Source organism: Polypterus senegalus, chromosome 8 (assembly GCF_016835505.1).
Source record: "Polypterus senegalus isolate Bchr_013 chromosome 8, ASM1683550v1, whole genome shotgun sequence".
NCBI classification, from domain to species: Eukaryota; Metazoa; Chordata; class Cladistia; order Polypteriformes; family Polypteridae; genus Polypterus; species Polypterus senegalus.
Genome location: NC_053161.1, coordinates 133,803,670 through 133,830,952, shown reverse-complemented (window position 1 = coordinate 133,830,952; position 27,283 = coordinate 133,803,670). Strand labels below are relative to the sequence as shown.

At 38.5% G+C, this 27,283-nt stretch overlaps 1 protein-coding gene across 1 annotated transcript in view; it reads left to right on the top strand.

Annotated features, from left to right (window-relative positions):
* si:dkey-106n21.1 (solute carrier family 23 member 1) overlaps window positions 1-27,283 on the top strand; it is a 136,850-nt gene that overhangs the window by 35,475 nt on the left and 74,092 nt on the right. Inside the window, exons 7-11 of the mRNA XM_039762183.1 lie at window positions 418-574; window positions 7,123-7,304; window positions 13,828-13,945; window positions 18,586-18,742; window positions 26,849-27,102. Of these exons, the coding sequence (XP_039618117.1) occupies window positions 418-574; window positions 7,123-7,304; window positions 13,828-13,945; window positions 18,586-18,742; window positions 26,849-27,102 (868 nt within the window). The remainder of the gene's footprint in view (window positions 1-417; window positions 575-7,122; window positions 7,305-13,827; window positions 13,946-18,585; window positions 18,743-26,848; window positions 27,103-27,283) is intronic.

Here is a 27,283-nt window from a genome sequence, read left to right as displayed (position 1 = left end):
ACCAGCCATTCCATTTCAGAATGTGAAAGAATTGCAAAAGCACAAGACGTCATCAAAGAGATATAGAAAAAAAATGACAAAATTTTAAAAGAGAAAATCTTCAAGTTAGGGTGTGGCAAACTCCTTTAAATATCTGAAACCAGAGAACATATCACCCAAACGACTTTCCATCACAACTGATAATTGTCTATTAAAATTCACAGAGCTCTTGGATACTAACTTAAAGCCACATCTGTCACACTGTTGAGTATACTGATTTTAATGTAATTATTATATCTTGTATTATTAATGCATGCAATGATTTTCACACCCAGTAAAGTTTTAATATAATTTGTGTCTGCAAAATAAACAGTTAAATCTAGTGATGAAAAGTGAGTTTGTGTTTCATTTAATGAAAAATATATTGTCTGTTTTCAGATTACCTATTCTGCAAGGGGGTACATTTAGCTTCCTCACTCCTACTTTGGCAATTCTAGCTTTACCAGAATGGGCATGCCCACACCAAAAAAGCCAGCTGCTTTTGAACTCAACTATCAGTAGAGATGATGAAGCATGGAAATCCCGTATGTGTGAGGTGGGTCAAATGTATTAATCGACTACTTTTTCTGTTGCTTTAAATATACTCATTATACTTACTCTGTTAATGGGATCATGTCTTGTGATCACGTGTATTTTCCAGATGACGTAATTCTTTCTTGTAAAAGGATTTTGTGGGGCCTATTGCTTTATCAGTAAAAGGTAAAATGCTCCAGGTTCAAATCACACCACTGACTTCTGGGACTTATTATCTAAGTCCATAGTAAATTTATGTTAAATGTATGAATTCATATAAAATTAGTTTTAATTCTTTTTGACAAGTAAAGTAGGACACGGGTTTTAAGCGATTGTTATAGCGCATCTAGAACTTATTTACTGCTGCATAGCACAAAGCCTTTGTAAAGATCTTGTGTTATATAGCATTAAAAGTCTTAGGCACTATAGACAACCCCTGTTGTAATGCGTTGTCATTGGTGTTTTATATGTCTAATTAATGCCAAACAAAATGTTTAGAATGGTTGTGCTACATACGTAACAGAGCCACCAAGGTAGTCCTTATTCTGAAATATTATCAAAAATATGACCTTCTGAGATATTTTGAATGCTGTCATCTGCTTACTTGTGTGTTTGCTTTTACTGTACTAGTTCTACGTGCCATGTCTAGAAAAAGTATTCACTCATTTTTTTTACATTTTGTTTTGTAATTTAAAAACTGACATTTCTTGATATGGTAACTACAACTTTTAAAACAGTTGGAAGGTGATGGCTCTGTAACTGTAGAACAAAACTACCTTAAAAATCACAAAAGATACAAACTAACATGCTTACTGAAAGTATTACCACAAAACAGAGTAAGCAGAAACAGAAAATTATACTGAACAATTAAAAATTATAAGTATCAATGAATGAATGAATAAAGAATAACCAGTTTATCAAAGTATATAATTCCATTATATTGTTTATTATAAAGGAGGAACAGTTTTTAAATAAGAAAAAAATATTATACCTAAGGCAAAGTTCCCTTAGGTCCCAATGTTGCCGGAGGTCATCATCAGCACTGAACTGCCATCACTCGAACTCTTGTATAAGACGCACTGTGTGAGAAGGGCCAAAACCATTATCAAAGGAAATACTCATGCTGGAAATTCTTTATTTGAGCTCCTCCCATCAGGTACAGTAGACACTTTAGATCAATCCACATACGCACAAACAGACTGAAAAATAGCTTTTTCCCATCCACCATAAACTTTCTGAACTCTGAATCTCTTCAGTCTGAGATAAATTTTGGTTGAATAATATAATACAATATATAAAATGCAATATACTAGTCATTAATAGGTACAGTAAAAATGTGTTTTTGCACTGGTAACGTGATCATCTTATACTGCATACGACATATTTGAAACTTTTGACATATTTTGTATGACTATTCTATTTTCTCCTTTTTTTTAACAACAAAATAGTATAAATACAACAACTAAGAAACAATTGAAGGATTACAGTAATCAGTGTGACAGGTCTAGAGGGCGTAGCAGCCACTCAACTCAACACAGACAAATGCAGGAGTCACACTTATAAAAGCATAAGCTTTTTTATTTTGTTTCTTCATTTGTGGGCAACGCCTCTCTTGTTCCCACAAGTCCAACACCCAATACACCTAACACAATACTCAATCCTTGTCTTCTCTCTCTTTTCTTTCTCCTCCACTCCTCCTCGGCAAGCTTTGACTCCTTCCTCCCAACTCTGGCTAGTTTCTGTTGACCCCTTATATAAGTGACTCTGAAGAACCGTCCACATGGGCTCTGGAGCAGCTGCAGCGCTCCCTGGCGGCACCTCCAGATCCCAACAGGGCTGTATCCAACCCCATCTCCCATGAAGCCCTGTGGAAGTCTGATGCCACCCAGGGGTGCTGCCATCTAGCATTGTGGGGAGGGTAATGATGTGTCCACACTTGTTCCCTCGGTCCTTCCAAGGAAGAGGCGTCCTGACCAGGCATCCATGAAAACAGGTACCTACAGTGTAAAACATAGTCTAACAAAGTGTGGATCAAACAGATACAAAATAAACATAACAATAGAAAAACAGTGTGATCCCACTAAATGAACTGCTCCGTCCTAGGTTTCTACATTAAATATTGAAAAGTATATCATGAGGGCTAGACAAGCAATGGCATAAAGCAAAGTTGGGAGAAGTATCACTGGATTCTTGACCTATTTATTTGATGCAAAATGTAGACCTGGCCAACACGGTTTGGGGAAAAACCTCTTCTTCAGGGCACAGCATACCAATATTAAACTTTAAAAGAATAATTAAACAAACTAACCAAGTAAACCAAAGAATACAATATATAAACCAAACAGCGAAAATCAGAAACCATTGAACTACCTGCTCATAACAGCAGATCCACCTTCTCTGAATTGATCAAAAATGAAGCAGTGTAAACAATAGTAACAGTTGCCATAAACTGGCTCTAACCAAATTCATATATACTTAAGGAAAGAACTCCTGGACAAGAGATGAAACTTACTTCATTAGTATATAAATAAATCTCTCTATTATAAAAAAAATCCTGGAGAGAAACAGCAGGTCGACGCAACGTGATGTTCACGTTAAGATCACGGAAGACACTTTAAAGACCCGTGAGACTAGAGAGATTGGCCACGGAGCATCTTGTGGGAACCTTAAACATAAGACTTTGTGCCAAGAGATTGACCCAAGACTGTCTCACGATGGCGTAGAACATGAGATTCTTGTAAGACACACCCTACTTACAAATAAATAAGAGCAAGGGCAGCCAGCAACACCCTCAGTCGTGTTTTGGCTTTGAGCACACACAGATCCAGGGCTCTCAGCGCATATAAAGCATATAAGGACAATACATTATAAATGAAACATCGACGATTAAGCGAAGAAGAAAGCAGTGCAGAGAAAAGAGAATCAAAAGCGTTGGAGAGACAAAAAAGAAAAAGAATAATCTAGATACAAATTCAGAAAATAAGGAAAGTAATTATCAGCCTGGAACAAGTGGAATTGAAAAAAAAGCACGCCCAAACAGGAAGTTGGCGCTATGCACATGCAGAGCAGGTCAGAGATTATGAAAGTATTGATTAGTAATTATCAACCAGGAACAAGTGGAATTGAAAAAAAAGCATGTCCAATCCGGATGTTGGCGCTATACACAGGCAGAGCAGGTTAGAGATTATGAAAGCAGCGGAATTCGAAAGGCTCAAAAAAAAAAAAGTTGGCACAGTACGTATGTGGAGAAAGCTAAAGAGTATGAAAGTATAAAAAATGAAATTAACGACCACAGGAGTGCAAACAAACGGAAACTATTAATTGAAAAAGTGAAAATCATCACCACTAACAAGGTGTCATTAAAAAAAAAGCAGGATAAAGCGAGGTCAGAAATAAAAGACAGAGTAGAAAAAAAGTAAACTGTCATAAAAAGATTAAAAAACAAGGGGGCCAAACACATACAGAGCAGGGGTTTGGTGGCAGAATTGGCACTCTAGCCACCATAAAAAACCTCGCACTGTTCCATTCCATCTGAACTTGTGTGGTGCTGAGGTATCACCTGTTGCATGGCTTCACTTGGGTACGAATCTGGATCCTGAGTTGGTTTGTCATGTGGTGGGTGCGGCAATGCACTGTATCAGTGTGTGCTAGAGATAATGAAAACTGAAATTCAAAGGACTGTCGGAGCAAAACACATGCAGAGCAAGATACAGAATATGAAAGCAGAAAAAAATGACAGTGTCAAAAAAAGAAAGTAAACATCATATTAGCACAAAGAAAGAGAAGTTATTACTCTGAGAAATAATGAAAGGCAAATAGAGAATATATGGACATACTGTAGGTGATATGTCAGAAGTACAGGGTGGTCCAGATCTAATTATGCAGATCCAGATCGTCTGGATGACTTTGATTTATGCGGGGAAGATTCCAGTTTGGCGCAAAGACGATTCTTCATGTCATCTGTTTGCACACTTCGCGATGGTCCGGGATTTTTTGGGTGATTTTCTATGTAATAAACTTAAGCGTAATGACAATTGCATAATTAGATCTGTACCACCCTATATGTAAATATTGTAGGGCTTTGAAGTTAAGTCAGAGAATTTCAAAAACTGAGTTTACCTCACATGCATTTATTGGTTACTGTGCAAAAAAAAAATATTAACTGCTGATGATGTAGATCATTTTGTCTGCGCTGAAATTCCAAACAGAGGAAGCTATCCAGAATTATGGTACAAAGTCATTAAACACATCTCACGGAGCTCATTTAAAAGATTAAGAACGCTGGGACTCGAAAGACTCCAAATATTGTTTTTACATAACTTCTGAAATAAAAGTGAAACTAATGAAATAGCAACAATTCAAAGAAAAAAAATCTTAAAAGTATGTATCCGGAAAACCAAAAACAGGGCTTGGCGAGCAAAGTGAGCAGGGAGCAAAGCCCCCTAGTACTGAAAAAAGATTGACTAAAGGGCTTGTAACTGGCTAAAAAAGAAAGCCAAAAAGTATACAAACTTAATAAAGGGGAACTAGAAAGAGGCAGGGAGCATTCGATGCAGAGTGAAAATAATGGAAATCCTGTTTACCGTACACCGTCCATACCCAACACAAAAGTCTGCAACTGTCTGAACAGAAGTGAAAGCTAGAGGATGTAGAAATTTGGGGGTATATCACAGAAAACACGCCCAGTCAAGTAACTCATTCAGACCAGTCGGGGGTAAAGCATTTAATTTAAAAATCCAGCATGCTTCCCCACATATCAATAAGTTTTTAAAGTTATTCCAACAGGAGATAACCTAAGGTCTAAAACTTTGTGGTTTTCAGTAATAAAGTGCCTAGATGCAGGATGTAGATTTTGTCCTGATGTTGCTTTTGTGTTCTGCAATACGATAATGGATGGATATTTAATGTTATTTACAGTATATAAAGTAAGAACATGAATGTAAACAATGAGTGTCAATAACACTAATAACTTAAGTGCGTGTCCTACTTCGATTGGCTGTGGGAATTAAAATACTTTAGCAGCAAGTAGAGAGATCTGCCATGAGGACACAAGTCTTTGAAGTCCCCTATGGCATTCTTTGATAAAGCTGATACATCAGAGTTCTTTTAATTGAATCAGATATTAGCCAAGAATAGTAAAGGACTCTGATGGGAATCATGCATTCATAATCTCGCTGAAGCCCGACTATAATGTATATCTGGAGACAACTATCAGTGAATTTTGCTTAAAAGTGAGAGGGAATAATTTGACAGCTCATTTAATGTCACATTTCTAAATCAGTCCAACACCTCATGATGGTGGTGCCCAAAGTAGGGGCAGTGATTTTGAACTGCAAAGATCAGAGGCACAGAGGCACTCTTGGTCTGACAAAGATCAAGCTTCAGTTTACGATGAACTGTCTACTCTGCAGATGAATAGTCTCCTAAAAAACCCATTAGGCATATAAATGTGTGTCACGTGTGCAGAGAGTACACTGCATGTTTTAAAAATGTATATAACCTTATGCAAGGGAAAAAACTTTCTGTAGCATTAGATTGTATATTGGCATGCAACAGCATCAATGGATGAATGGCAAACATGAATGATATGCAGGTGCTGTGTGTGCTCTCTGTTGTTCAGAGCTACATCAATAGCGTAGCGTAAGTCGATGTAAGCTTAAAAGAAATTGGCAGCTATATGAACCGTAATATATGTATTTCAAGTAAATAGTGTGCCACACCCTGTCAAAAGGACTGGTCATAAGAGAGCTGATAACAAGGAGCCACAGCAGATGCAGATTTAAGTATTGTAAAGACCCGAATCGACAAATTTCTTCAATGATACCAGTAAAACATGGACAAGGCTGCACATCATCCACCTTCTGACTGCACGTCTATTTGAATTACTAAAGAAATTTAACATTACTTTCTAACTGGAAATGTAAACATGCCATGACAAAATAACTAGTGTTTTAACATATTGTATATCCATAGATCACAATGCATGTTTAAACTCAGTTTGCTGCTGTTATGTCATATAGTGATGCAATAGGTAAAATGACAGAAAGATATTGTAGCAGACAGAGGCAACTGTCAAACATGTGGAGCACAGTAGCTGCTATGGTCTACGAGTGTGTACAAATTAATTATTAAGCTTTTGTTACCTTGTGCTACTGAGCTCCTGAGCAATTTTACAACAGCAATTTTAGTTTTTCAGTTTTCCCTCAGTGTCAAGTCTTTCGTTCAGTGTCTTTTGCTGTCTCCCTGAAACCCTGGCAATGGTTTAAAACACAAAGACAGCTGGTGTTTTAGGAAGAAGCCCTGTGGGTGTATTCAATACACACTTTTCATTTGAGAATCACGTCTGGCTCTGCCAGAATAGTGCATTCTACAGTAGAATGAAGCTAAGAAACGCTTCTTGATGTGAAGTTGTGGAGACCTGAGTAAATTACTGAATCAATCCAGTTATTAGCTAATCACACAGACTTGATGGACTGAATTGTCTCTGCCTGTTTGTCAAGCTTAAAGTATTTTTCTATACTGTTATTTGCAATTTTAATATTGTTGTTTTCTTCTGTTTGTGTTTCACAGATACAAGGTGCTATTATTGTAGCATCTTTTCTTCAGGTTTTGCTTGGATTCACAGGCCTTATTGGATTCATCCTCAGATTTATTGGTCCTCTTGCAATTGCTCCTACCATCACCCTTGTTGGACTTTCTTTATTTATTGAGGCTGGGAAAAAATCTGGCTCTCACTGGGCAATTGCTACTTTGTAAGTGAGATTCTCCTCTACTAGTAAATGCTGCAATTACAGTTGTGCTTGAAAGTTTGTGAACCCTTTAGAATTTTCTATATTTCTGCATAAATATGACCTAAAACACCATAAGATTTTCACTCAAGTCCTAAAAGTGGATAAAGAGAAACCAGTTAAACAAATGAGACAAAAATACTATACTTGCTCATTTATTTATTAAGGAAAATGACCGAATATTACATATTTGTGAGTGGCAAAAGTATGTGAACCTTTGCTTTCAGTATCTGGTGTGACCCCCCTTTGCAGCAATAACTGCAACTAAACATTTCCGGTAACTTTTGATCATTCCTGCACACCGGCTTGGAGGAATTTAGCCCATTCCTCTGTACAGAACAGCTTCAACTCTGGGATGTTGGTGGGTTTCCTCACATTAACTGCTTGCTTCAGGTCCTTCCACAACATTTTGATTGGATTAGGATTAGGACTTTGACTTGGCCATTACAAAACATTAACTTTATTCTATTTTATCCATTCTTTGGTAGAACGACTTGTGTGCTTATGGTCATTGTCTTGCTGCATGACCCACCTTTTCTTGAGATTCAGTTCATGGACAGATGTCCTGATATTCTCCTTTACAATTCTCTGATATAATTCAGAATTCATTGTTCCATCAATGAAGGCAAGTCATCCTGGCCCAGATGCAGCAAAACAGGCCCAAACCATAATACTACCACCACCACCACATTTACAGATGGGATAAGGTTCTTATGCTGGAATGCAGTGTTTTCCTTTCTTCAAGCATAATGCTTTTCATTTAAACCAAAAAGTTCTATTTTGGTCTTATCCGTCCATAAAACATTCTTCTAATAGCCTTCTGGTTTGTCCACGTGATCTTTAGCAAACTGCAGACAAGCAGCAATTTTTTTTGGGAGAGCAGTGGCTTTCTCCTGCCCTGTCATGCACACCTTTGCTGTTCAGTGTTCTCCTGATGGTGGACTCATGAACATGAACATTACCAATGTGAGAGAGGCCTACAGTTGCTTAGAAGTTGCCCTGGGGTCCTTTGTGACTTCGCCGACTATTACCCGCCTTGCTGTTGGAGTGACCACCTGCGCCACCACCACCTACTTAAAGCATCATGATGCACCAACATTGATGGACTGAAAGCCAGAAGTCTACGTGACCATCATCATCAAGTCCTTCCATGAAAACCCTAAATACAAAGAGGACTGTTTCATTTATGTTGGGTAGATTGCTCAGAGGGGACTGGGCGGTCTAATGGTCTGGAACCCCTACAGATTTTATTTTTTTTCTCCAGCCTCTGGAGTTTTTTTTGTTTTTTCTGTCCACCCTGGCCATCGGACCTTACTTATTCTATGTTAATTAATGTTGACTTATGTTTATTTTTTATTGTGTCTTCTATTTTTCTATTCTTCATTTTGTAAAGCACTTTGAGCTACATTTTTTTGTATGAAAATGTGCTATATAAATAAATGTTGTTGTTGATCTTTGTTGGTCGACCACTTCTGGGGATGGTTTTGTAACCTTTTCCAGCCTGATGAGCATCAACAACTCTTTTTCAGAGGTCCTCAGAAATCTCCTTTGTTCGTGCCATGATACACTTCCACAAACATGTGTTGTGAAGAGCAGACTTTGATAGATCCCTGTTCTTTAAATAACACAGGGTGCCCACTCACACCTGATTGTCATCCCATTGATTGGAAACACCTGACTTGAATTTCACCTTCAAACTAACTACTAATCCTAGAGGTTCACATACTTTTGCCACTCACTCTGAGTGAGTTTCTAAACTCATGTGGGATTCCACCCAATGGGAAGACACGCGGAAGAGCGTCCCAAAGCAATCGCAGTCTCCCAGCGCTGTAGCAGTTCGCCGTATAAGCGCATCGAAAAAGATCACAGACATGCTATAAGCGCCTGCCATCAATGGGTGATACAAGGAACATTATAAAGATCCCGCTACAATAAATAACAGTGCTGTTGCTGTTTCAAGCTGAAGGTGGCTGGTGTTGTTAAAATACTGAGACTCAGCTTCGTGTTTTGGGACGCAAGATGGGGACTCGCACTTTACAGCACACACGTGTGCGCACGCACACACAGTAACAATGCTGTAGTAAACAGTATACGCTATACGACTATAAAAGTGAGGCACACAGACGGAGAATAGGAGACAATTGCCCTCAAGAGAAGAGAGAGAGACGCGCGAGCAAGAGGGATAAGGAAAAAGAGAGAGAGAGGTGAGATAAGGAGAGAGAGACGGGCGCGAGAGAGAGAGATAAGAAGAGGGAGATGCGCTGTGCGAGCAAGAGAGATAAGGAGAGGTAGAGAGAGAGAGGCGAGTGCGAGCGAGCGAGATAAGGAGAGAGAGACGGGCACGAGCGAGAGAGATAAGGAGAGAGAGAGACGCGTGCGCGTGAGAGAGAAGAACCATCAGCTCAGTTGTGATCACATGACGCTAAGCAAAGTGTATCCATACTGCTCATATTGCAAGACATCGCTCGTTTATCAAGTCAAAATTTGTTAAAAAATTTTGCTCATTTTGCAAAACTCTTGTAAACCAAGTTACTCGTAAACCGAGGGTCCACTGTAATGGGAAAAATTTTGCATTATGACTGAACAACCACTAACAGTAATAAGTAAACTACCTGAGACAGATGGACAAAGCATATAAAGCTTGACCTTTGTGAATAAAGTTTTAAAATACACTGTTGAGAATAAATAAGGAGAGCAGTGAAATATCAAATGTGCTCTTGATAGGGCTGACGCAAAACCATTGCAATAATCTATCTAAGTTTGATATAATGCATGGAAACATTGTCCAGAGGTTGATCCTTTCTTGTGTCCGATGATTATTGGGATAGTCTTCTGCTTACCTGCATAATTAGGTTAAGAAAATGAATGGATGGATGAATGCAAAGATGCCAGTGTGTTGCAGGAAGTCCTGATGATGCAGCATACTTTTTGTTCTGACCATAATTCTATCTAAATTGAACACATTTTCCCTCTTATTTACAGGTTTTAATAGTAAACAAACCATGGTATTTAAAACATGTTAAACATTTGCATAGTTTATAATTCTGATTTTCATTCAGTTTTACAAGTTCATCATTATCAACCATCCATTGCAGGATAAGATGAGTATCTATAGGTTTGAAGAAGGCCACATATAAATAGACTGCCTTTCATGTGTGGACCCGAGGTCCCCAGTGCTGAATCCAAAACACAGACACAGAAGTCCAGTGTACCAAAATAAAGATATTTTATTACACTAAATGAATATATAAAATGACAGAGAGCATCCAAAATAAATAATATAAAATTATGTATTATATAAATTATGTTAATCCAGATATCTTTCTAATACAACCGGAAGAATAATAAAATGGAAATGTTAGTAGAAGAGCTGATAGAACAGCTTTGGATCTTATGCCCTCAGGGCCTACTGAAATAATGTTGATGTCTTACTGCTCTTTAATAGCATAGTCACCTTCCACTAAGCTCATTTTTCAGCACTTTGAGCAATTGGCCTTCTAGGTCTCTTGTCACTTGCTACTACTGTATCTTCCCACTCCAGGCTCATTTGACTAAGGGGAAAGACAGGCTTTTACACTAGGGTGTGGCAGAACATCCAGATATCCTACCATTAGCATTCCCAGGGTCCTGAGTGACATCACCACAGAAGTGTACTTGTGATGGCCAGACCACAATCAAAATGCATAGTGTTTTAAAGTAAGTTTAAAGTCCTACATTTAATGTTAAGTGATAATGCTCAGGTAAACACTTGATAAACTGCTGGATTGCTCAAGTTTGCTTAGAAATTATCATCATGCATAGCAGAACGATGTGCCTGATTCCATCACTGACAAGACCGCCTGCTGTGTGCAATTAGTATATCTATTTTTATAACTGATACACAAAATATATAAAATTGTGAGAGAGAGAGAAGGCAGTTAGCTGTACATTTTCTCAGATTCCCCTGTCTGACAGGTGGTAGCACAAGCACTCCAACTGAAATTAGTAGGACCCTCCTGCATATTAAACATTCCTGCTACTGCATCCTAAAGGCCGCCTAAATCGACCGAAGGAACCAAAAGGGTTTTTGGAAAGGCAATTTTGTACAAGTTGTTAATTAAGTGTAGATTTGAGAAATGACTAATGGGCTGATTGATAGATAGAGAGAAAGAAACAACATAATTTATAAAGGGAAGCTGTGCAAAAAAAGGTGAACAGAAAATGAGATGGGCAAGTGATGAACCACCCCTTCAAAAAATGACAAACAGTCTTAGGTAGGTGCACTACTGTACTGTATTATGAACTTCCATGTCCTGTGTAGTTTTGTGTGACTCTGGCTTTGTTCAAAATTTTCCTTCATTTTTATATTGTTTAATAAAGTGTGTCCCAGTGTGAATTGGTTTATGTATGTGAATGTTCCTTTGTGATCCAGGGCTGGCTTTTGCCCAATCCCTCATCCTCCTAAAGTAGTGTTTGGCTCCCTTCAACAGTAAACTTGTTTTAAGAGCGCTCAGTTAATGAATCACTGGTGTACTGTATGCCTGTCATCAGTATGCACCCATATATTATACGTGCAAGAGAATGTAGGCATCTGAATTCATGTCTTAACAATTACAATGGGCAAACAATTTACAGCTGCCTGCAATGCAGGCAGAGTATACCGATATTACATCTAGACCGAGTATTTTTGGTATATAGAATCATGTTTACCCCACACAATAACAACAACAATATTTATTTATATAGCACATTTTCATACAAAAAAATGTAGCTCAAAGTACTTTACATAATGAAGAATAGAAGAATAAAAGACATAGTTAGAAAATAAAATAAGTCAACATTAATTAACATAGAATAAGAGTAACGTCCGATGGCCAGGGTGGACAGAAAAAAAAAAAAAAACTCCAAACGGCTGGAAAAAAAATTAAAATCTGTAGGGATTCCAGACCATGAGACCACCCATTCCCCTCAATCACACATTAACTGAAGCCTCCTAATGCAACTTAAAGGTTGCACTCAACTATGGAGTGAAGGTTCTAATTTAGCACCTATAAGGACATATTCAGTATACAAATTGGGATATATTTAAAGAAAATACTGTAGACATTTACAGATGTTCTGATATTATCAGATTATATTATCTACCTTAATACATACACACACCTATATATAAAATGTGTATGAAGGTAACATTATAAATTATGTCAGAGTGTCAGAGAATACTGACAATTTTACTCCCTCATGAAAATATGAAGGAGTTGAACATTTTTTAAAAATAAATACGTAGTGTGGACTGGGACCCGGACACAGGCAGATGGACAACATGGTTCCACCACACACCGTTTATTTACAATACTATATACAAGTTTTTGTGCACTCATACACCCCAGTGCCTCCAGCACCGATTCCCACAATGTCCAGTCCACACTCTTCCAGTGCCTTTCTCCTGGCCGCCTCTTGTCCTCCCTCCAGCTCCGTCCTCTTCCACCCGACTTCTGCCGATGACTGGAGGGAGGCGGCCCCTTAAGTAGGACCCCGGATGGGCTCCAGCTGCTTCCCGGCACTCCCCTTTGGACACACCCCTGTGTGGCGGAAGTGCCGTCCCGGTGTCTCCTGTCTTCTTCCCCCCCCAGCACTTCCTGGTGTGGCGGAAGTGCTGTGCTCCAGGGTTCCTCAGGCACCGGGGAGCCGCCTGGCCCAAAATACAACCAGGGCAATTGCCCCCTTGCGGTCTGGAGGAGGCACAAGCCCTTCTCCGGTACTCCTGGGCGTCCCGGCTGGGCTCCAGCCCCGGCCGGGTACCACACGGGATATTCCGGCACCAGGGCACTGCCTGGCGGTGGCCACGGGTCCCTACAGGGCTGGGCTTCCAAGCCCTGTACCCGAGGTCCCCAACATAACCAGGACGGACGCCCCCACGCGGTCTGGAGGAGGAACAAGCCCTCCTCCTGGGCGTCCTGGCCAGGCTCCAGCCCCGGCCGGGGACCACAGTAGATGTTTTCTATTAATCAAAGTTTCAATGGTATGTCTCCAAACACTATTTTAAATGTCTTCAGTTTCTCTCTCAGCTGTAGAGAAATGTCTTCTCTCCCTGCAAGGTTGTGAACATTCCCTCCCTTCTTGTGATGGCTTTGATATAGTCTGATAACTGAGAATCACATGCATAACTGTCAATCAGGGTTCTTCTTCTACTGCCAAGAAATCTTCACTATTGGTGACAATAAAGAAGTCAGATTGAAGGCATTTGGTTTAGTCCGTCTTCAAGTGAAACTATAGTTGTAGCTTAAAATACATTTTGTAGCTTAAAATACAAATGTATATTCAGATTTTGATATTATATTAATCCAGATGTATTCCTAATACAACTAGAAGGATAATAAAATGGAAATGTTAGAAGAACTTAATATGATAGAACAGCTTTGGATCTTTGCCAATCATTTTTTTTTTGGGTATGAAAACCCTGAATGTGCAATTTCTGAAATGTGTAAATGTTTTACTTTTTGTGCAGAACAATGGGACTGATCATTCTTTTCTCCCAGTACTTAAGCAACGTGAATGTACCTTTAATTATCTACAGTAAGAAGCAATGGAAAATTATACGGTATCCAGTTTTCAAACTTTTTTCTGTAAGTATTCGATTTGGTTTAAAATTATAAGTGTCAAGTATCACATTTTCTTGACTAACCAAGTGGGTGTTATACTAGGCTGTCAAATAGAACTATACAGATTGCAAGGTTCTGCCTTCTTTGTCCCCTTAACTTTATGCAGCCAGATGAGAGTACCTGCTCAAATAAACTAGCTCCCAAAGCAGAAGGGACACACACAATGTATATCACTTATTCTTTGAAGTGGTTTCTCTGTTTTTGCTTTTTTACTCATCTTTTTTTTTCACTTCTTTCTCTCTCACTCTTTCTCTGAACTATGTTCCTCTGCTCCTTACTTTCTGTCTTCTCCATTTGCCAGTACATACTGCTTCTGATTTTCATAGCATTGTTACACTTTGTTGTTGGGAATATAAAGTTTGTTCATTTTATTCTGGCTCTAGAAATTTTTCTTGTGCCTGGCCAGGTGCAAAACGTATATTTTCTGAACATATTTCATTTTTTGTAGCTATTATTTAATGTTAGCATGGTTATCATTTAAAAAAAATGTTTATTTTGGGAACTGGGTACAAGGGTACTTTGTTTATATTGCATGTGCTGCCATTTTGTGGTTCCTTGGCTGTGATCCTTTGCACAGTTGCTGGGGATGTGGTTTGTGGAGGTCATGTTGGGTGATATTATTGATTTAGTAATTTATAAGCTGGAGGCAATCATCACACCAGAGATCTAAATTCTGACTTCAGTTTCTACATATTTTTAGTTTTTTTAATTCAAGACAAAATATCTAGTGACTGTGTTTGCTAACTGCAATTTTTTGTTCTTTGACAAAAGATGAGACTGGGTTTGACCTTAGCCCAGTTATCTTCTGATTCATCAATTACTGTCAGTGTGGCCTACAATTTTTATACCTCCTTTTATTAACACTACTTGTGGCAGGTTGTCTTTTTCAGCAATATGGCTCTTCAGGTAACTCTAAGGACAATTTGGTATTTATGTAGGGGTTTAGTGTTTTCTGACCATTGTGGGATTTCAATAAACACAACTTTTTTTTTTTTGGCTGGCTACTGCTTTTATATTTGGACGGACTTTCTGAAACTTTGCTTTACTGATAATGGCAATACAGGAAGTGTGGTATTATAAGTGCATTGACCCGTTATGTCTACTGCTATGGAAACAGGCATGATTACGGCATGAAGGCAAGACTTAAGAGGTGTGGTGGGGATGGGGTCCAGTACATAAGAAGTCGGCCTCATCTTACAAAGCAGGTCATTAACAAATGCAGATGTGAATGGTGAGAGTTTAGAAAAGGAGCTGCTGGATGGAGTGTGAAGATAGGGAAAGGTTTAAACAGATGATTAATTTATGTAAGTTGAATTATTTAGATCTTCAATTTTATTATAGAAGAAGTGGAGCATTTTTCACAGACTTTAGTTGAAGAGGTAATTGGGCCAGTTTGCAGGTTGAAGTAGTTTATTAACTACTGAGAACAAACCCCTCAAGTTATCATGGCCACTTTCTATTATTCTTCCATAATGTATGTTCTTGGCTGCAGTTAATGCATCCCTGTAAGCCTTTTGGGAGTCAGAGAAAGCTTGGATATGCACAGTGAGGCCAGTCTTGCATGACATTCTCTCAAGGCATCATCAAGCAGCTTTCATAGACCGTAATTCTGAATCGTACCATGGAGATGACTGCTTAAAGGAAACCTCCTTATGTTTTAAAGGAGCTGTTATCTATTACTGAATGAAGGGCTGAGTTATAATAGTCAACAACACTATCTATTGTTGATGGAAATGGGGAAGTCAGTAAAACATCAGAAATGGATCCAGCAAGGATAGAGGGACAGATAGTTTTAAGGTTTTTGAAAGAAATTTGCTGTTTACAGGTAAGAGAACAGTGGAAAGTACTGCTTTATGATCAGAGAGTCCCAAATTACTGTTATAAGTGTTGCCAACAGATAAGCCAGATGATCGGATTAGTTCTAACATACGACTACCAGAGTGAGTAGGAAAATCAACATTTTGCACCAAGTGAAAACAGTCCGGTAAAGACAGGAATCCATTCCTCAGTTTACATGTTGGAGTGTCAGTATGGCTGTTGGCGTTGCTGAGAAGAATGATCCTCTGGGAAAGCAAACTTAAAAGTTCAGTCAGATCAGTTAAGAAAGACCCATTGTATTTTTGGGGACAATAGACACAATAAGTAAGACAGGACCAGATTTCATAATTAGTTTAAGAGCCAGACACTCAAAAGCAAATGGCCAGTCAGTTAGGATTCTTTTGATGTTTAACTCTGATCTACTCATTATTGCGACTCCTCCTCCTTGTCTCTGAGCCTCTGAGAAGTAAACGTATCTGGGCGGTGTTGCTTCTATGAGAGATGTAAATTCATTTTGTTTTTGCCAGGTTTCTGTTAAGCATATTACATCAAGGTTGGAATCTGCAATGAATTCTAATATCATTAATGCTTTACCATTAAGAGATCTTGAGTTAAACAATGCAATAGTAGCTAATGAGAGTTTGTTGTGAACACATCCATAGCAAGAGGTTATTTTAGCATATTGAGAATTTGGCACATTGACACTCTTATTTCCAAAGCCATAAGTAGGACTGCACATTCTTGAACAGATGCTGTTGGTGAACTTTTCATTCAACGCCCAGCAGTGTCGATGACCTGACCCACAATGTAAATATTTTAGGTGCTGCACAATGCCAGTGTCTTGTAGGACATTCCAGTCTGGCCACTTATTCAGAACAAACTGTTTAATGTGAAGGAGTTTATCACAAGAGTATTTTAGCATAGTTTAGAGCAATACTTATCTGACAGTAGAGGTGAGACGGGCGGGGAGGTGCAGATGAGCGACGACAACAAAGCAGCATAAAAAAAAAAATCCAGAAGAAGGATAGTAGGAGATATTATAAGATGCACATTAAAGGTAGCTACCAGAATTCGGAGGATCCACCATACAAGCACATATGGAGGATCCACCATACAAGCACATACATATAACTTTGGGTGTTACAGGCACAATCACCCCAGAGCTGCAAGCCAGGTGGCTGAAAACATCAGATCACTTCTCAGTCATTCCCAGTTGAAGCACATACAGAAGGAGTCGACAGCAATCCAGCATATCCATTATAATCAAGGATAGAGAACATCCCCAGCTCCTAGATCTCCAAGGTGCAAAAAAAAAGTTTGAAACTTTGACTGCTATGTTGTTTTTAATGCATTAACTCAACATGAATGACATTTAACGTTTAGAAAAAGTGAATGGATACTAACCATAGTAGTTTATGTGAGCTGCAATGCTGAGTGTAATGAATAAGCAGCTATTTTAACACATTGCATTATGAAATTAGCGAAAGGGTATCTCAGCAAATACTTGCCAAAGTAAAAAAAATAGGCAGGTTTTTGTTTTCTTTTTTATTATTAGACTGAAAAAAAAGCAGTAAAGAATATTAGAGGCATTTCAGCTGTATATCTTCTTAAGGTGTGTAAACACCTGCTTCAGATATTCTTTTCTATTTTTTTCCAGCATAGTGATAATCTTTACAAACTCCCCAATATCATATAAATAATAAAAAGTTTAATTTTTAGTTGAGTTACATTTTTGTATTTTGTGTTTGCAGATTTATTTCCTCAGTGTTGGTTTTCACCATTTCAAAGTAGGTGGTATGAAAATGGGTTGAAAGTAGATATACAGATCACCAATCCAGCACCATTGATGGCACTGGTGATAAAGTGAACATATTTGATGATATAAATAGTTTTCATCCTTGGTATGTATTTTACAAACGTTTTAATAAATGACTATACAAAAATAAATAGGTAATTTATAAATTGGTGTAAAAAGGTGGTATATCTGCACCTGACACGACAGAGATTCACACTGGAGGCATATATAAAATAAAAGGACGTTTTATTTTTCTTCACCTGTGGATCATGTCTTCCCCGTAATCCCCACAGGCACAACACAGTCCCAAGTGAGCAAATACCACCAAACACACCACACACTTTCTTCTCCTTTCTCTTCCACCACCACCACCACTCCTCCAAGCTTTGTCCTCCTCCTCCCAACTCTGGCCAATGAGTGGTGGTTGCTGGCTCCTTTTATTAGGCACCCAGGTGTGGCAAAACTAGTGCCCAAAAGGGGCTAGCAGCTCCTGCTGCAGCACCCCCTGGCGGCGCCTGCAGAACCCAACAAGCTGCACCAATCTCCAACTCCCATGAAGCCCTGCAGGAATCCGAGGCACTGCTACAACCTAGGGAGGCTGCCATCTAGCGTCCAGGGGGAGATACTGGGTTTCCCATCCTTGCTCCCCCGGAATATATGCTGCTGGGGGGTCCTGGCCCCGGCTGCCTGCCATATTGGTTATTTTTTTTTGTGTTTTTGTGAAGGATCTATGTTCTTCAGTGTAGCTGTTTGGGTTGTCACTATTTTGTATATGCAGGCAAAAGGCTTTGTATTAAATGTCAGTTATTTTTTGATGAATGCTGAGAATAAATTGACTAAATCTCTACACAGTACCTTCTGATCCGCATGAAGCTATGTATGTCCATGCAACATTGTGCATGCTCAAATTGACAATGAATAAATTTTAAACTTTGAACTATTCCTACAAGACATGATACCAGGTATTAATTGTATTCACTTTTATTTCTAGGTGTTGCTGGGAATGTGTCTGTCTTGGCTGTTATGTTTCTTGCTTACAGTCTACAATGTGCTGCCAACTAACAGTAATGACTATGGCTATTATGCAAGAACTGATATCAGGATTGATGCTGTTAAAAGTGCCCCTTGGATTTATTTTCCCTACCCATGTGAGTTTATTTTAAAAATAACAGAGTTTGGAGTTTCATGGGTTTGTATCTATGTAGGTAAACAAATAAAACAAATATATTTTTAAACTCTGAAGAGCAACTCAAAGCAACCGTGTTATAGAACAACAGAGTAAAAATTAAATGAAAATATTTTCAAAAATCATTTTCTCTATTTATAATATTCAGTCCCTGTCTTGTGCCCAAAGGTGCTAGGACAGGTTCTGGATATCTATGAACCTAAATGGGACTGAGCAAGTTTGAGAATGTTATGTTGTGTCATTTTTCTAATGCAATCATTTGTTGGCAACCAATTGAGGGTGCAACAGAGCAAGAAATTTGCCAGTCCTGTTTGAAATATACAGTATCAGTACATGTAATGTTTGTTAATTATTATGTATTAGAGAAAGATGCACAAATGAATTCTATTTTAAAACAATGAGAAATCAAGCAAAATGGCACCTTTTATTGGCTATCTGAACAGATTACAATATGTAGGCTTTTGAAGCAACTGAGGTCCCTTCTTCAGGCAATATTGCAAATACAACCTTATTGAAGAAGAAGCTCTAGTTGCCTCGAAAGCTTGCATATTGTAATCTGTTCAGTTAGCCAATAAAAGGTGTCATTTTGCTTCACTTTTTTATTGCATTCATAACGGCTAATATGGTACAAAAACCAACTACCACAGACATGTGTTAATTGACATAACAAACACACAGTAAGGGTCCTTAATGAAACAATGGCTCTTGAATTGCCTATTTTAGTGTAAGCAGGAAAATGCATACCTAATTTTCAAATTACATAAATAAAATGTATTATTATTAGCATAAATTTTTATTTTTTAGTTTTTGGGAGAAACCCTTACCATCTCAGTTGTTGTATTTTGCAAGAATGTATCATTCAGTCTTAGCAGTTTTGCAGTCTTTTTACAAACAATTTACAGTATACAGTGATCCCTCGCTATATCGCGCTTCGACTTTCGCGGATTCACTCCATTGCGGATTTTAAATGTAAGCATATCTAGATATATATCACAGATTTTTCGCTGGTTCGCGGATTTCTGCGGACAATGGGTCGTTTAATTTATGGTACATGCTTCCTCAGTTTGTTTGCCCAGTTGATTTCATACAAGGGACGCTATTGGCAGATGGCTGAGAAGCTACCCAATCAGAGCACATATTACGTATTAAATAAAACTCCTCAGTGATTTACGATATGCTTCCCGCGCAGTGCTTCGCACACTTAAAAGCTCTAACAACATGATTGTTTGCTTTTCTCTGTCTCTATCACTCTCTCTAACATTCTCTGCTCCTGACGGAGCGGGTGTGAGCAGAGGGGCTGTACGCACAGAGGCTGTTTGCTTAGAAGATACGGACGCTCCTCTAAAAACTGCTGAAAGACTACCTTCACATTGATCCCTTTCTTGCGGCCGCTTTATCGGTGCTTTGCATACTTAAAAGCCCAACAGGCCTATTGATTTTTGATTGTTTACTTTTCTCTCTCTCTCTGACATTCTCTGCTCCTGATGCACACTCCTTTGAAGAGGAAGATATGTTTGCATTCTTTTAATTGTGAGAAAGAACTGTCATCTCTGTCTTGTCATGGAGCACAGTTTAAACTTTTGACTAAAGGGTGTTATTTCATGTCTATAGGACTCTAATAATGTTAAAAGCGTATTTAGAAGGTCGTAAACAGGTTTTCTATGCTCTAACTGCGAAAATATTAGATGTATAAATAAAGAATCCTACTTCGTGGAAATTCATTTATCGTGGTAGAGTCTTGAACGGATTAAGTGCGATAAACGAGGGTTTACTGTATAACTGTGCGGAGAATATTTATAAACAGTGTGGGAGAGTTTCTAAGGGCTTAAAATATATAAAAATAACCATACAAACATATGGTTTCTACTTCGCGGATTTTCACCTATCGCGGGGGGTTCTGGAACGCAACCCCCGCAATCAAGGAGGGATTACTGTACATTAAACTTACAAAGTGAGAAATAATATTTTACAACCTGCTCAACAACACGCTTCAGTGATTGTCTCATTAGAACACCCAGAAATTCTAAGGAAAGTTGATCATTTGCAAAAGCAAAGTCTTAAAAGACTTCTGCCTGAGTGTGTTTTTTTCTGGAAATGTCTGTTAGGTCTGTGATGTTCTTATGCTTTATGAAAACCTGCTGGTGTAAATCCCATAGAACAAACTCATGTCAATTTGTCTTGACATTACCTTTATAGACACTTCAGTACGCAAGAAATGGTACCAGTCAGACTTCTTCTTTTTGGGCACATACACCATCAGTATGGCACTGCAAGATCTAAACACTAGAGTGGAGAGTCACTCGTATAAAGAAGTGTCTATAGCTGCAGATAGAAGCTGCCATTGCACTTTACATAACTGATCTTTTCATAAATAAGGAGTAGTATTACACATGCACTTTGTTAGCATGCCCATGTTGATCAAACACAGAAAGCTCTGCAGTCTACTTGTGACTTTACGCTGTAAGAAGACAAGAGAATAAATATAGGTAAACAACATTCGATCTGGCTTTTATATAAGTAATATAGAAATGTTTTTCATATAAAGACCATCAAAAAACATAATCACAAACAGAACTTTGCACGATACCTTGGCGAGCTCTGTAGGCCCTGCTTCTTCGTTGAAGGACACGTGTGGCAGATTCACTGGCAGAATGCTGTATCCAAACGGTGCCATCTTTCACCTTTACGCCTGGTGCAGCTGTGTTGTTCTTATATGTGAGTGGCCGTTTCTTGAGGGGAAGGCTTCTTTTCTCTTTCTCTGATGTAGAACCCTCATACTCATCTGAGTCCACCTCTTTTATTGCATGTCTTTAATTGAAAACAGTAGTGTCTGATCTGGTGGAACATGAATGTGACTGAGAGAATAAAACTGAAAAAAGAAAAAGAAAACCCTAACCTTTACAAGTACCATAAATTTACACCGGCTGTTACAAACTCAAATCAATTGTATGCTTTTATTGTATAGTAGTAACAATAAGAGCAGCTCACTACTCAAAATGGTAAACCTAGGAAGGGCCCAGAATTGAACCTGCAACCTCTTGATTATGATTCAGCAGCTCTTACCACTGCACTACCCAAGCAGTCATGTCAGTGCCCAATTTCTTTTTCTTTGGTTATATTCTCGAATAAAAGCGCACTTGTTTTGTTATACTTGTACCTTTTGTGAAAGTGTTTATTTGATATTTGGACTTCAGTCTTCACACATTATACGCTTCATGTCAAAATTTTGTTTTGTATTATAACATGAATAAAGTTTCTGTTTTAGCTATGTGTTCAACATTTCTTGCATTTCTCGTATTTCCTGTCATCCTACATTTACTCAGATTGTTGTAGACATGGAACACACATGAAATGCATGTGTTCCAAATAATGATATATTATTTACCCTTTATAACTCCAGGCACCTCACACCCAGATAAAGAAGACTTGAGTTGGGAGAACATTTTGCCCGAATTGAGTTTCGGCAGTGAGGGGATGGGAGAGCAGGCTGCTTGTGCTGATCAACACATTTACAAAACAAAAGACACTAATAGAGAAGTGTGAAGGAATTTAAGGTGGCCCAGGATTAAAAGTTTTTTCGTAGGCTTCAGGAATTCTACTGTTAAAAGTAGAAAATTGAAAGACATGGTATTCACATACATTATTTTCCTTATTTTAATAGTTTAATAATTTATGTTTCTTTAAGCCATACAACCTTTACCGCAATGTTTTACATGTATTTACAAATTACAAGTATGTAAATAGGTTGCTTTTGTGTTACTGCAATAAGAGCAATACTGGAATAATTTGTTCAGGGTGGCATTAAGCAGACTAGGCAAGTTGTGGACAGATATTAAGACACACTGCCTGCATGCAGATTCCCATCAGGACACACCAGAAAATCTCTCTCTCTCGCTCTATTTCTGTTGCCACACATGTGTGTCTGGAAAGTATCTTAACGGCTCTGATGAGGTAAGCAATACCACCCCAGAATGAGAGGGGGCCTTATCTTCTCCTTCTTCCTCGGCAGCCAAGAAAAAGCACCCAAGAGGGATACCTAACCCCACCCATGCCCTGAAAAACTCCTCCCTTTCCAGTCCTCAGAATGTAAAGTCAGCTCATTCTGGGAAATGTGGTATCAGATGCCACACTGACTATTACAGAGGAAATAGCTCATACTACTTACATCTCCCAGATTTGATTGACTGATGTCTGATTTTTTGCTGAGCTGTTTGCAGCTGTCTTTTCATTTTTTTTATTAAACGGGGGTCCTAAAATGGTACCCCAACCTTGCTTGGATTTCTGGGTTGTCTGCCTGCCCAATCACTTCTTACAATATACACATATATGCAGTATACATACACTTACAGTATACATAGGCCAATTTCTGCCTGTCCAGCAGTTACAGTCTGTTGGGCGTATTCTGCATCAGCATTAACATTTGCAATTTGCTGTCTATTTTAATATATTTTCTGATGCACATAGTAATACAATGCATGGCATATTTCATTGAAAAGATGGCATATCACAAACAGCACTACTATTAAAAATCATATAGTAAAGCCAATGTAACTGTAGGGACAGAGAAACTGATGCTATAACTTAACAATGGAAAAGTTCAATATAAAAAATAAATGACACAATAAAGAATATTAGAGGGAGTACTAATGTCATTATAGTCCATTAAGTATTCTGGTGATCTGTCCTCATTAATGTAGAAAAATGAGAGCAGGAATAAGTAGAAAATTCCTCTAACAATTATAAAGAGAGCATGCTGGCCTCCAAGTACAATTCATGTCATTAGCCATTTTTCTCTGTCAGTAGCCTCTGTAGGGATTAGTACTTCCTCTTATCAGCCTTTCTTATTTTCTATCTTTTTTCCTCTATATAATATAAGCCAGTTTCTTTCCATCTGGCAGTTACACTTTGGCATATTCTGTGTTATTGTTTGCAATGCACCTTCTACTGAATTGTATTTTTGCAGTGTATGTCATAATAAAATGGATTGCATTTGTCAATCCTGCAGATGGCGCATGACAAACATTAGCACCACTATTGTGAATTCCAAACCAAATGCCATATATCTGAGTCAACAGACGAACTAACAATATAACTTATTGAAGGAAGGCTATAATTAAAGGAAGCTTACTTTCAGGCAAGACCAGTTTTGCTAAAATTCAAGGAAAAGGCTTTCAAATTAGTGTTCTACCCAAATCATCAGACATGGTAATCGATGATGTCAAATTTAAATAAAGATACATGAAAAAGCACAGCAGTGCGTCAACAAAATAAATTGCCTGAATAGCAAAGGGAAAAAGTAGAAGAAGAAGCTGTAGCAAAGTGTACAAGAGAACAAATGTAACCAATGAAGTATCGTGCAGAAAACAATTAAGTGAAGTACAACATGCAAATGAAATTGAAGAAAAAAAAATCCCAAACTTGAAGCAGATGGAGATGATACAAGAAAAAGAGAAAAAGTCAGTAAAACTCTTGTGGCAGGCGTGCATGCCCAGCCGGGACGCCCCTGCACACTATATTCAGGGGGAGCAGTCCTGGACACTGCAACACCTCCCCGTGGGCGCTAGATAACCACTCCCCTGGGGTGGAGCAGTGCCTCAGTTACCCACAGGGCTCCCTGGGAATTGGAATTGGGTGCAGCCCTGATGGGTCCCGCAGGTACCGCCAGCGGGTGCTGTGTTGAGGACTCCTGAGCCCAGGTGGGCAGCGTACACATCACACCCGGAAGTGCAGCCAGAACTCGTGATCAAACACCTGGAGCATTTCCGGGTGAACTATAAAAGGAGCCAGCGACCACCACTCAGGGGCCAGAGTCAGATGAGGAGGAGGAGGACAAGGTTGCCTGGGAGGAGTGGTGGTGCCAGAAAGAGAAGAAGAGTGCTGTTCTTCAGTGCTTGGGACTGTGTTGTGTCTGTGGGTACGGGGAAGGCGTACCCCACAGACAAAGAAAAATAAAAGTTTGTTTATTTTTCACGTTTGTCCCGTGTCCAGTCCGTGTCGGGTTGGCCGCTATACAGAGTCCATTCTTACACTCGGTATTAGTGTTCAAAACTATTACAATGGGATGTAGTTAACTTTAATTATGAACACAGATCTCATTCAACAAAAAATGTGACCCCAGAAGGTCTAGAAGAAGTTACATTGGCAAATTTCAGAGAATGTTTCTGGTTCCATGAATCTCTGTTGTGAATATTGCAGAAAGTTTGTAGATGAGAAGAACACTGTGTTACTGCACTTATATTTTAAAAGTAAAAATGTATTGTGAAATGTACACCTACAGTGGTAAAGTGGTTTTGCAGATGCACCATATAGTAATCTTATACAGTTGTTTACCTAGCGGAAACATTCAAAAATACAACGTGAATGATGCATCTTTGATCAACTATTATCTTCATGTTGTGCTAATCTCTCAAAATATGTGCAAGACAATGATAAAATCACTGTGGTGTAACTTCAAGGCTCTACAGTGCATTCAAAGTTCTCTTCATACAGTGTATTGTTTTCAAAAATGTAATCTGACTAGACACATAGCACTAAAGTAAACTTTTATAATCAGATATGAGGATTGTTTACATCCATATGACTAACTCAGACAACAGATCCAGAATATATAAAAAACTCATTAAAAACTTTTCTGTCCTAGTTTCTCTATAAACACAGGGAATTCCAGTCGCTGTATTACATCTTGCCTGAAGAAGGGGCCTGAGTGGCCAATAAAAGTTTTGTTTTGCTTGACTTCTCATTACAGCATTATATTTGCTAAAATTGGAATATTGTTCCAATGTTCATGCGTGTATTTTCTTCTAATGTGAAATCCAAATAGCTTATATTATTAGTCTAGACTAGTGTTGATTGGCAAAATTTGCCAAGACCCTTTTAACAACAAATTTCAAAAGTTTACCAGTGACATTGTTCGCTAAACTTTCCCATGAAAATTTACCATGGGGCCAGTTTAGGTGAACATTTTTTTTCCTAGCTCCCAATGATGATTTGTGTGGCCAGCTTGACTTTACAGAGCTGTAACAGCCAATTCTGGAAGGGGACTTCAATACCTGATCTGCAATATCTGACTGATTTGTGTCATGCATACTCATAATTGTCATGCTTGTGTACTGTAAATATACTCCACCTCACACTTCACAGTGCTGCACATTTTACTTTGCAAATGTGTGAATAATATGTGGCATATATATGCATATGTGAAGTCACTACCCAGTTGTGAACCCTGATTTGCACCCCACATGTGTTTTTTAAAAAAAAAACTTCACTCAACATTATACTTTACAGCTTGGCTGATCAGAACTGCATATTTACATGCAATACTCAAAGCTTTTTCATTTGAGGGGTATATTGGCTGATGATAATGAGACCATTATGAAAATACATTGTTCTGCATAGATTCATTGTACATTGTGTCTTCACTGCTGGATTAAGCATGTTATGCTCCTTGTTCTGTAGCACAGATCGGGTACATTTATTGTACATTGTGTCTTCACTGCTGGATTAAGCATGTTATGCTCCTTGTTCTGTAGCACAGATCGGGTAGTGGCAGAGAGTGTCCTCCCCATCAAGAAACCAACACTGATCTATTGCATCAGAAGAACTGTGGGTGTTAGACATAATGATATTAGCATGTGAGATGGATTCAGAGTATATTTTTTTTCTCAGGGATATGCTCAACTCACATTTTTTGGACACAATGATCAGTCCAGTATAGTTCACAGACATATCTCTAGCCATCAGGGACACTTAAAAACCATTGCAATGTCAGGATCCACTCAAAACTAGTTCAGTTTCTTCTTCCCAGTGACTTCAATGGATTTTAAAAGTTAGCTGAAGTTCCCAAACCTTTCCTAGGTATGGCAAATTCATCAGAGTTCACTCATTGCTAGTCAAGAATATCTCTGAAACGTTTATTAAATTATTAACTTTTGAATTAAATTGGTATTTCATATTGATGAGTATTGTTAGTTATCCTTCAAAGCAACTAAAAGCTCAAACTAGTAATAGAAAAAGCTTTGGAGTATATCAGTTTGAATTTATAATTTTAATCTTACACTCTTATTTCTAGGTCAATGGGGTCTTCCAACAGTGAGCTTATCTTCTGTGCTTGGCATGATGTCTGGAGTTCTAGCCTCAACTCTAGAATCAGTTGGCGATTATTATGCATGTGCCCGACTTTCGGGAGCCCCAGTACCACCATTTCACGCTATCAATCGTGCAGTAGGAATTGAAGGCATTGGATGTGTGATGGCAGGCATCTTTGGAACAGGGAATGGAACCACATCCTACAGTCAAAATATTGCAGCACTAGGAATTACAAAGGTATAGTTTTGTGTGTTTCTTCTTTCAACTTGGTGTAGTATTACCTTATGTTTTTAATAGAGGAAGCAAAATTTGACTAAAATCTAAAATGTTAGCTAAAATCCAGTTGAAAAATCTACAGTTCACACATCTCATTTCTTAAATCCGCCATTTCTATTAGAGGGTCATGAGGGAGTTGGCA